The sequence below is a fragment of the Lontra canadensis genome, unplaced genomic scaffold (genome assembly GCF_010015895.1).
Source record: "Lontra canadensis isolate GAN:19392208 unplaced genomic scaffold, GSC_riverotter_1.0 scaffold124, whole genome shotgun sequence".
Lineage (NCBI taxonomy): Eukaryota > Metazoa > Chordata > Mammalia > Carnivora > Mustelidae > Lontra > Lontra canadensis.
Genome location: NW_022631118.1, coordinates 4535879 through 4548042, shown reverse-complemented (window position 1 = coordinate 4548042; position 12164 = coordinate 4535879). Strand labels below are relative to the sequence as shown.

Below are 12164 nucleotides of genomic sequence, written 5' to 3'. Positions count from 1 at the left end.
TCTCTTTCCTCTGCTCTGACCCCAGCGCCTACACAGAACCCTATAAGGTCTGTCCCATCTCGGCGGCCGCCCCCAAAGAGGACCTGTCATCAGATGAAGAGCAGGGAAGCTCGGAGGAGGAGGACAGTGCTCCAAGAGACCCCAGCCTCACCCACAAGGTAGGATGCCCCACCCTGGGCAAGGGGTCAGTGGGTTGTGGGAAGTCAGAGATGTAAAGGCCGAGAAAAGACGGTGAAGGATCCACTGTACTGGACCCCTTCTTAGTGAGGAGGGAGCTGTTTGCAAGTAGCTGGCCCCAAGTTGGATACAGAGGCTGAGTCACTGCACAGTTGGGACTGCAGCGTTTAGACACATGAGGAGACACAGGGTCCTGCATTGATGATGCCGGGGTGACTGCTCCTGCTGACTTCTTGGGTCTGAGGCAGTTTGGGTCTTCCCAGAGCCCTTGTGGCTGAAGTGAAGTAGAGCTGCATGATTTGAATCAAGACAGACCTGGATTCTAATGACCTTGGGCCTATGGGCCTCAGTTTCCTCATCTGTAAAGTGGGAATCATGAGGATAACTTAAGGGAAGTATGTGAGCTTCATTAACTGAAGACAGTATTGGAATGAGAGTTGGTTTCCCATACCCTGCAGTGGTGCTTAGCTGGGGTATGGCTGAGAGGAGAACTGTCACTTGTTTGGAGGCAGACAGTGGGTCCCTGTCTGATGTAGGGACCAAGTGGTGGCCCAGACCTCTCAGTGGGCATCAGGACATGGTGGTGATTACATGTGCTCTCTCAGGTGCACGGGAGCCCGTGTTCACCTCCACTTGCTGGCTGATTGTAGTCCTTCCACACACTGCTTCTTGGAGCTCAGGTATGTCTCGAAACAGAGAAGTGAAGAACTCGCCCAGAATCACTCGGCTCTTTATTCCACGTCAACCAGCAAACACCATGAGGGACCAGGGGCCACGAATTTAGCCCAAGAGGGACACCCCCACTGCAGGAAGACAGGCTAGGAAGGTTGAGACCAGCTTGACATTTCTCCCACCCCATCTCCTGGGCTTGTCTACAGAGGAGTAGCTGGGGAGGCCAAGGAGAATCACCTCCTTCCGACTAGCCTCCTTCAGGCACCTCATCTGGTGTCTGTCTCCCACTCTTTGTCATCCTTTCCTTCTACGGCTGGGGTAGGCCTATCCTGTTGATTAACGGCTATTCCTGTGGAAGCATTCAGCAGAAGTGTCTGGCCTTTACCAAGCTTTGTATAGATGGTCATGTCTTTCATTTTGTTTTCATATCCTTGATTTCAGTTCATTTATCTCTCTGCTCGGGGTCTTCATAAATTTGCCTCCCCAGGGCTGTGGGAATGCTGAGGGGGTGTCGTTTTCCCACCTGGCTCCTCTTCAGTCCTTCCCCTGGTGGCTCCTGACCCTTCCTCTCCCTCTCTGAATAGAGTGTGTTGTCTTCCACAATCCATGCCCCTTTACTCCTTACAACAAGTTCAAGGTTAGTACCACCACCCCTGTGGTGTAGTGGAGGACACAGACATTAAGTGACTTGCTCAAGGCCAATCTGCTAGTGATAGAAGGGGTTGGACTCAAAATGAGGTCTGGCTGGCTCCAAGCCCTGTGTTTGTTTGTTTTCCCCCTATAGCCCTGGAAGCCTTCTCTTACCTCTCCACTTCTTCCCCTCTTCCCAGAAAGAACTGTTGCCTCCTTGAGGGCAGGGAGAGGAGCTTTGAGTTAGTGGTGCCAGTTAGAGTTAGAAATGGTTGTGGCTTTTCTGGGCATCCCCCGTGGTCGTGGAGCATGGGAGCAGATAGTTGTTATTTGGGATTTGGTCCCCACTCTGAAGCTGGGAGTTGGATCTGGGTACCAGGCCAAGAAGAGCTGAAGTGCTGACAGAGCAGTGGGGCATCCCCTGTGCAACTTTCTGTACCTCAGGGTCCCCCACCTAGTGATGGTTCCCCGCCATAGCGCCAGGTTCTCTGTCAAACTTTCCTCTGGGACCACTGTGTCTCCTCTTCCAGCTCTGTTACCGCGGGACAGTCATTCCCCATTGCAGGACCTCAGCTTCCCCATCTGTAAAATGAGAACATTAATAGTAACTGGGCTATGGGAGGGTTGAATGAGAGCACAAATGTAAAAGTGCTAGCCACGTAGTAGGGGCATAATAACTATCTGGGAGGCAGAGGGGGAGACAGAGAAGGGGGGGTCCTGTTTGCTCAGGACCACTGTAAAGACATGAAGTCCCAGGGCCCTGGACATGGGTGGTCATCTGGGTCAGCTCCCCAGCCTTGTGGCCTCCAGACCACTGCATGGACACCCCCAGGAGCTTGCAAGAGGTGGGGTAGCATAGAGAACAAGAGGTTCATACTCAACTTTGGCACTTGCTAGCTGAGTCACTAGCAAATGGGCGATTTCTTAACCATTCTGTTCCTCTGTGTCCACTTCTGTAAAACTGGAAAAACAATAATGGTGCCTACTTCACCGTAGTCTTGAGAGTAAATCTGAGGAGACGAGTGTCTGGCGCACAGTAAAAGAACACATGGAGGTCAGAGTGGGTGGGACCATGGGTAGGACAAGGAAACAACCTACGCAAGGTCCATTTGAGCTCAGTGACAATGGCAGGGTGGCAGAACTGAAGCAGCTCCTGCCTGGGATAGGGACCTTTCCTGTGTCCTGGAGCCAGAGCCATGTAGAACCAATGGCCAGCCAAAGGCAGAGCCATGTAGAACCAATGGCCCACCCTCATCCTGTCATTCTGAGAGCACAGAGAGAGAAGCGTGCATCTCGACAGCAGGTCAGTTCACCCTCAGGAGCCCAGCCTTCTCACCTACCAACTGTGCTGAGCATTGCTCCCCTTCTGCCCTCGAGGCTTTCATAATGCACCACAGTGGCAATCGCCTTTAAAGTCAGGTTTTCATTGCATGAGGTGTGCTCTACTGGATTCTCCTCATAAAGTATGAAGTCATTACAGGTGGGTCAGATGCCCTGGGGTATCCATTCCTAGTCCCTGTGTCCCCGTGGAGATAGCTGTGGTGTACAGTTTGGTGTGTATCTTTCCAGAACTTTTCCCTGTATTCACCTATGTGTATCACTCGTTATAATTGGTAAATAGGTGATATTGTTTGTGGAGTTGTTGTTTTCATATATTAAGTCATATCAAACTGTAAGAAACCTGGCATAACTTGGTTGCGTTCACTCATTGGTATATCTTATAGAGACTTTTGCACATTGGTACATAGCGTCCTAAATTTTTTTCTTACTGCTCTATGGTATTCCAATTTATGGATATGCTGTCCTTTGTTTTGCTGAGGGACCTTTACAGTATTTCTAATTTTTATGCTCCCAACAGTATTGCAGTGCACTTGTTCCCACACCTCCTTATGCACTAGCTTTTTCCCAGGGTAGATCTCAGAAGGGGATTGGTGGGTCAGAGAGGTGCATTTTCAGTATGTGTACCTGCCACCACAGTGACCCCCCCCAAGAGGTCATAACTGTGCACCCCGCCCCCCAGCAGCCATCAGTGTGAGAGGGTTTGCCAACTGTTGGATGTGTGCAGCTGTGAAGGGAGATTTCTGGAGGGAGCTATCTTTCCTGGCTCCTTCTTGCTGTAGAAGTTTTGGTGGTCTGGTAGCATTTACTCCTCATTCTTTCATCTTCCACCATCTCTGAAACTTCCTTCCCCAAAAGGCAAAGACCTCTCCCCTCTGTGCCTCCGTCACATTGAGGGGGCAGGAGGATCCGGATTTCCCATCTCCAGCCACCTCCAAGGAGCAGACCTAGGGAAAGTGTGACTGATAGTGGAATTGCTTTCCCGGGGCCTCAGGAGGCATGTTTGGGGTGAGCCCCACCCTTCCTAGAGTTGGACATTAAAAAAACTGTAAGGTGGTGGGCTCTACTCTTCCAGATTTTTTGAGGTGGCCACATTGTAAGGAGAGAGACTTGGAGCAGGACAGGAAGCTGAGCCCAGCTGTCCACCCGCCTGCCTGTCTGACTTCTCCCTCTCTTCCACTCAGAGATATTCGGGGGTGTGGGTTGAAGGAAAGAGGGGGCAAAAAAAGAACAAGAAAGAAGGACATAAAAACAGATCCAGCTGTGGGGCACCTGGGTGGCTAAGTGGTAAAGCCTCTGCCTTCGGCTCAGGTCTCAATCCCAGGATCCTGGGATCGAGCCCCGCAAAGGGCTCTCTCTCTGCTCGGAAGGGAGCCTGCTTCCCTTCCTCTCTCTCTGCCTGCCTCTCTGCCTACTTGTGATCTCTGTCTGTCAAATAAATAAATAAAATCTTCAAAAAAAAAAAAAAAAAGATCCAGCTGTGAAAGGAGACAAAGGCTGCTGGCATGTCAGTCTTCCCTGAGAGCAAGCCCAGTTTTCAGACTGACTGAGACCTTTCAAGCTAAATACCAGCTCTCTGGAGACCAGTCCGGGAGTTGGTGGCCTCTCCAAGCCACCTTCTCCCTCCGCCTCCTCCTCTCTTTGTCTGAGTCCTGGTGTCACCACGTTTCCCTGACAGGTCCACCCTCGAGCCTGGGCAGAAGTTTGCTCTGTCCTCTGGAGCAGGCCTGTCTTGCTGTGATGCCCTCCCTGGCCCCGCCCAGACAGGTCATCTTTTCTCTGGCTGCACCCGTGATCCAGGCAGCGTGGTCTGGGCCTTATTGCTGGCCTCGTGCCCCTGGCCTTGCACTTGCCACCTCGCTCTAACCACCTGCTTGAACCCCGGTTATTTCTACTAGGCCAGTCCCCCACCTGGCTAAAATTCCTACAAGTGCTTTCTCTGTGCCAGTCTTGCCAACCCATAGTGCAGCCCTGAACATTGGCTCTATGGCATGTGCTCACTCCTACCCCTGGGAGGCCCTTTTACACCTGCAGAAGCTTCCTCAGGCTGCAGCCTGTTCTCCTTCCCAGGAAACAGCCTGGTTGGTCCCCTGGTGAACATGAACTCCCTCCCGTCTGCATCTTCTCTCTGTATCCTCACCCAGTTTCTCCCCGTCCCTCCTCTTCAGCAGAAGTTTATTTACAAGTACTCAACTGAGCACCTACTATGTGCCAGGCACCCTTCCAAGGGCTTAAGACACAACAGCCACAGACAGACCAGGTGCCTCCCTGCCCTGTTGGAGTTTCTACTCTAGTGAAGGAGATGAACCATTCGTTAGAAGGCTCCTAGGGCAGGTTTAGGCAGTGAAAGTGGTATAACATCAAACACAGAACAGACCTTGGTGGTGGGAGCAGGGCACCAGGGGTGGGGCAAGGGGGGACATTTAGGCAGAGAGGCTAGAGAAGGCTTTTTTTCCAACATAAAAATCCACCATCTTAACTATTTTTAAGTGTGCAGTTCAGTGGCATTAAGTACAGTCACCCCGTTGTACAACAACCTCCACCGTCCATCCACGGGACTCTTCATCTCCCCAAACTCTGTCCCCATGAAACGTTAACTGCCCACCCCCTTCCCCAGCCCCGGGCAACCACTGTGCTATTCTCTGCTTCTTTGGTTTTGACTGCTATGGGGACACCATGGAAGTGAGATGGGGTCACATGCAATTTGTCCTTCTGTGACGAGTTTATTTCACTGAGCATAATGTCCTTGAGGCACATCCATGCTGTAGCCTGTGTCAGAGTTTTCTTCCTTTTTAAGGCTGAAGAATATTCTACTTGTATGTACCCATCGCATTTTGTTTGTCATTCATCTGTCGATGGGGGCTTGGGTTGCTTCTACTTTTTGGCTATTGTGAGTAATACTGCTATGAACATGGTACACAGATGTCTCTTCAGGACATTGCTTCCAGTTCTTTTGTGTCCCCAGAAGTGGAGTTGCTAAATCATATAATTCTATTTTTAATTTTTTAAGGAACTGCCATACCATTTTCCACAGTGGCTGCCCCCTTTTACATTCTGACCAGCAGTGGGGAAGGGTTCCAGTTTCTTAGAGAAGGCCCTTATGATGGGGAGGAAACCTTTCAGCAGGGACCTGAATAGTGTGAGCCAGCAAGAACTGGCAGTGTCTAGAGACAGAGCATTCTGGGCAGGGGACAGCAGCACAGTGTCAGGAAGGCGGGAATGGTCCTTGAGAGCTAGACCAGGTCAGTGGAGGAGAGGGAGATGGGCTGCAGAGGTTTTTTAGGACTTCCCTCAGCCCACGGACATATTCAAGTTTTCCCCACTCCCCCACCTCCCTTACTGCTGTTATCCACCCTGTACAGTCTCCCCTGACCTCCATGAGCCAGGGTCTCCATACTGTTGAGCAAGAGCCTGACCCTCAGCTCTGGTGGTTTCTCGCCCTGGGAGGTCCCTCTTCCCCTGGTTTTCACTGACTGCCTTCTGTCCTGGTTCTCTTCCCACCTCTCTGACTGTCCAACTCTGTGCCTCCCCACTAGGCACTTATTTCCCAAGCCTGAGCTCTCCCCTCCCCACCCATCTGTCATCCTGTGTTCTGCTCAGGCAGCCTATTCCAGACCAGCAGCCGGCCCTACTCAGGTCGTATTCCTGGAGCTGACCTCCTGGTCTGACCCCTCCAGCCTCCAGCTAACCTTTTGGTCCCTTCTTGGAAGCCCCACAGATACTGTCATCCCCCCTTATTCACAGTTTCGCTTTCTGTAGTTTCAGTTACCCATGATGACCTTGATCTAGAAGCAAGTGATGCTCCTTCTCACATATATTCAGAAGGCCTGTGGTCACCTAACACCATGTCACAGCGCCCACATCATTTGTATCACTTTATATCATCATGCGGGCATTTTATTATCTTACATCATCACAAGAACCAGGGTGTGTACAGTACAGTAAGGTACTGTATAACTTATTTTTAGAGAGACCACATTCACATAACTTTTATTATAATCTATTATTATAATTGTCCTATTTTATTTCTACTGTTGATCTCTTACTGTGCCTACTTAATTTTTTAAAAAGATTTTATTTATTTATTTATTTATTTATTTATTTATTTATTTGAGAGAGAGAGAGAGAAAGAGTTGGTGCCCATGCATGAGCAGGGGGAGAGGCAGAAGGAGAAGCAGACTCCCCGCTGAGCCGGAACCCCCCCCCCCAATGCGGGACTCGATCCCAGGACCCGGGGATCATGACCTGAGCTGAAGGCAGACACTTAACCCACTGAGCCACTCGGGTGTCCCCTGTGCCTACTTTATAAACTAAACTTTATCATAGACATATGTGTAGGAGAAAACATACTATCTCTAGGCATACCGCGTTTTATTGCAGTCCACTGTGTTGTACTTCACAGATACTGCATTCTTCACAGATTGAAGGTTTGTGACAAGCAAGTCTGTTGGCACCATTTTTCCAGCAGTATTTACTCACTTCATGTCTCTGTGTCTCATTTTGGTAATTCTCACAGAGTTTCAAACTTTTCATCATTATTACATTTGTTGAGGTGATCTGTGATCAGTAATTACAGCTCAGCATTTTGTAGCTAAGTATTTTTCATTATGGCACATACATTGTTTTTCAGAGTAATGCTATTCATACTTAATATAGTATGGGAGTCTTTAGACATACTCCCTGAAAGGTGAGGAGAGTCTGCTGTACCTCTGACTCAGTGTGTCCCAGACCAAACTCAGCATCTTCCCACCCCCTCGGCCTGCTTCTCCTCTCGTGTCTGCCTTTCTGCGTGTTGGCACCAGACTCTAAAGATTTGAAATCCTTGGCATTTTGTCTTCTATTGTCATGTGTTAATGACAGATCAAATGAAATTCAACAATCTCCAAGGCCTTGGGCCAGGCATCATGATGGATTCAAAAACAAGTTCTGTCCACTCTTCAAACCCACCTCAGGGTCTTTGCACTTGCAGTAACCTCCCTCTGAAGCACTCATCTCACCCTTTGCACAGCTGGCTAAGGGTTTCACATTAAATGTCACCTCCTCAAAGAGGTCTCCCCTGCTCATTCTGCAGTGCTGGCTTGCAGCATTCCTGTCTACTTCCTTCCTCATACTTATCTCAAGCTGTGATTATGTCTTTCTTTTTCTGCTTACTTGCATGCCATTTGCCTTTCCCTGTAAGAATAGCTCCAAGAGGGCAGGACCACATTTCTTTTTTCCTTTTTTTTTTTTTTTTTTTTTTAGATTTTATTTATTTATTTGAGAGAGAGAGAGAGCACGCGCACAGGCTTACACGCACGAGTGGTAGGGGTAGGGGCAGAGGGAGAGGGAAAAGCAGACTCCCCACTTAGCAGGAGTTCAATTCAGGACTTGATTCCAGGACCCCAACCGAGATCATGACCTGAGCCAAAGGCAGACGCTTCACCAGCTGAGCCACCCAGGTACCCCTAGTGCCATACTTCTTTTTACATTTGTGTCCTTACTGCCTGGCACACAAAATAGTACTCAGTAAATATTCTTGAAAAAACTAATAAATAAATGAATATATTAGACTCAGTTCCTGTAGTCAAGTAAGGGAAACAAACTTAGATGCATGACAGTTTAATAAAATGAAAACCCTTGTTTGGTCGTGTATAATTTACTTTGCACAGTGAGGGGCAGAGCTGGGAGCCAGCCTGGCTTCTCACCAGCTCCCCAGTAACGATGCAGAGGGTGTGATGGTTCGGCAGAGTAAACAAGGAACCTCTCAAGGCAGTGTGAGCAGAGGAGGGTGAGGGATACAGACTCTCAGAGACCTACAGGGGCTCAGGTCTGGAGGCGGCCAGGACACCGGGTTGTCCCACACCCCTTGTTCAGAGTCCTGGAGGGCTTGGAGGCTGTCTGGAGCCAACAGGCTGGGTGTGGAGACAGTTAGGATGCCCTTACCCTCAGAGAGCTTGTTCTGTGGCTGATAATCCTCTCCGCTATGTCTAGATGTGCCCATGGCCCCAGCGTGGTATTGGGGCCACCATTACACTCACCCTCCCTTTCTCCTTCCTGGCTTCATGGCAGCTACTCTGTATACCTAGTCTACAGCCCTGCTGCCCCGAGTTGGCCGTGGAAACCTGCAGTACCCCAGGTAACCCCCAGACTCAACGCATCAGGATCCCCAGCAGCATGTGTCTGCTCCCTGAAGTTTGAGCTCCAGCCTGTGTACGTCAGCTGGCCAGTCTGTATGGAGGCCCTACAGGGCCCTCAGTCCTGTGACATGCCAGGAAAGAAGCCAGTGGGGTGCCTAACCATGGAGTGAAAAAGCTATTGACACGTAGTCTCTAAACCTTACATTTATGTTTTATCCTCTTCTCTGAATGCCATACCTCATGAGTTAAAAACAGCAGTTACCTGTGAGATAGAACAGTTGCACAGCAGCCCCAGCATCCTCCGCTGTGTGAGCTAGGCTCTGAACAGGACAATGGGCTGAAGTCTTAAGAGTCAGGGCAATCAGGGAGGCTTCCAGGAGGAGGTGAGGCGTTAGTGTTCCACAAAGGAGAGTAGGTTGTAGTTAGATGGAAAGGACAAGGAGGGTACATAGAAGGCACAAACAGACAGCGTGGAATCTAGCCATTGACTGAGTTCTTGAGGTCATGGCTGATCCTTTCTCGGCCTGAAGGGAGATGGTGAGGACAGGAAGACCAAACATCTTATGAGCCATGTACTGGCCTTGTCAAACAGTGAGAACTTGCCAATCACGTTACGACTACTCTCTTAGGATTCGAGAAGCTAAGAGAGCTGACAGGGGCATTTTGATATCACTTTGTTTTTTATTGTGGTAAGAACACTTCACATGAAATCTAACCTCTTAATGTCCATTGATGGACGAATGGGTAAACAAAGTGTGGTTTGTTCATACAATGGAATATTATTCGGCCTTAAAAAGAAAGGAAATCCCGTCACATGATACAGCATGGATGAACCTGGAGGACATTGTGCTAAGTGAAGTAAGCCAGTCACAGAGGACAAATGCTGCATGATTCCATTTTCATGAGGAACCTAAAACAGTTGAAGCGGAGAGTAGAATGATGGTTGCCAGGGGCCAGGGGAGAGGGATATTGAGAGTTGCTATTCAGGGATACAGTGTCCCAGTTATGCAGGAGATTGCTTTGTCTTACAGAAGGAAAACTAAAGCTCATTGAGAAGTCATCGCCTACTATCAGCAGGTTCGAGGTGAAGTCCACAGTAAAAATCAGGTTTCCTGATCTCTCATTCTGGGCCTTCCCAGATAACATGCTGCTTCTGTGAATGTATTACAAACTGCATCCAGAACCAAAGATTCCTTCCAAAACTAAAAGTTCTTTAAAGCATCCAGGCCAAAGCCAGACACACAGCAGCCTGGCTTCAGGAGTTAGAATGAGACAGGTGTCAGCGTGAACTGGAGGCAGCCACTGGGTCTTGGGGGCGCCAGGGGACTTCTGTATGGTCCCACCTTCTCCCCGCCCTCTTCCTGGCTGGTGTTGCTCTCTTTCACCATCTTTATCCCTTCTCTGCCTCCTGTGGAAGCACAGCTGACAGCTAGGATAAAAATGAGCCATGTCTCCTTGAGCTCCTCTCTCTGAATTTCCCAGGGGCCACTAAAGGCTGTGCTGGAAACCCCAACCTGAATTCCCAGGGGAAAGACAATGTCTGTGATGGTAGTGCCTAGAGGAACTTCAGAGAGAGTGCTGTCCAAGAGTCTGGTGCCACCTGTGGGTCCTGAGCACTCTCCCTTCTCCAGATATGACCTCAGAACCCTCCAGCAAGCCCCCTTACTGGGACCCTTGCAGGATTTCCCCAGGGCTTGAAACAGCCTTAGAAGGCAGCCCCTTCTCACTTCTTTCATTGGGCTGTGTGGCTGAGGAGGCTGGCAAGTTTGGAGCAGCAGGATGCCTGCCTTGGTGCTCTGCCCCCGCTCAGGTTTAGTGTGTGATGGAGAGACTCCTATGGAGATTATAAGGAAGTTTGGGCACAGGGACCTTCAAGAACTGAAAAGGCCCAGAAGTAGAGAAAAACAAGGTGTAAAACTGAGTTCCGTGGCGCATGGAGGGATGCAGGAGAGGTATCCGGAAAGGGTCTCTAGGCTGAGTCACAGGCAAAGGGTAGGACTTAACTTGTGCCTCAGTTTCCTCATCTGCAAAATGGAAGTAGTAAGAATACTACCTTGCTCATAGGTTGTTGCGAGGATTCAGGGAGAACACGTGTAAAAAGCTAGAGACATTCTTCGCACATACTAAGTGTTCAATGGATGCTAACTTTTCTCTTAGTAGTAGTAGTAGTTGTTGTTGTTGTTACTGCTGTGTTACAGGTGAGGCTCAGAGAAGAGAAATCACTTGTATAAGGACATAGGTGTAGGAAGGGGTGGAGCCTGGGATTTGAACCCAGGTCTTCTGACACCAGAGCATAGTCTCTCAGCATCATTCTGGTTGATGAGTTCTTTCTGCAAGTGCTAGGGAACCACAGGAGCCACTCAGAGTTGTAAGTGACAACAGAAGGTGGCCACCATGACCTAGGATGGATTGGAGTAAGTGAAAGGCTGGAGCTCCCCAAGGGCTAAGAGACGAGTCGAGTTGAGGGTGGAGGGATGCTAGGAGCTCTGGTCCAAAATGGGGACCAGAAAGCTCATCACTTCCGAGGTAGGGCAGTTCTGAGTATGGATAAGGTCCAGGCTAAGTGGAGCAGATGTACATGTGGCCAGAGTCTTCAGAGAAGGTGTCAAGGAGCTGAGAGGCAGAGGGTCCTGGTGTGGAGGGTGGCATGCCCCGGCAACCACAGATAGGGAGAAGTGAGCCAAGCGCCAAGACCCAGGACATGGGGCTTGGCCAGGGGCTGGCAGAGACAAGCATGGAAAAAAAGATGGCTATTTAAAGGCAGAGCAGAGGGGCGCCTGGGTGACTCAGTGGGTTAAAGCCTCTGCCTTCGGCTCAGGTCATGATCCCAGGGTCCTGGGATCGAGCCCCGCATCGGGCTCTCCGCTCAGCGGGGAGCCTGCTTCCTCCTCTCTCTCTGCCTGCCTCTCTGACTACTTTGTAATCTCTGTCTATCAAATAAATAAATAAAATCTTAAAAAAAAATAAAGGCAGAGCAGATGTGAACCCAGGAGGCCTGTAAGCTGGGAAGGTGGTGAGAAACCAGGAGCTTTGAGGATGGTTTCTTCCTCTTCTGCAAAGCAGGACATTGTGGAGAAGGCCCATGTGGCTCCTGGGCCTACTTGGGACCATCCCGAGGGCCAGACCATAAAGCCACGGGTTTGTTAGCCTGCTTTTCACAACAATAATAATTATTACTATGATTGTTGCACAGTGATAACGATGCTTCCCTCCTCTGTGGCTCTTCACTGA

General features: G+C 49.7%; 1 protein-coding gene across 2 annotated transcripts in view; it reads left to right on the top strand.

The window, feature by feature from the left end:
- FGD5 (FYVE, RhoGEF and PH domain containing 5) overlaps positions 1-12164 on the top strand; it is a 118913-nt gene that overhangs the window by 49569 nt on the left and 57180 nt on the right. For both annotated transcript variants that reach the window (XM_032841650.1, XM_032841649.1), the window contains exon 3: positions 26-158. In XM_032841650.1, coding sequence (XP_032697541.1) covers positions 26-158 — 133 coding nt within the window. The remainder of the gene's footprint in view (positions 1-25; positions 159-12164) is intronic.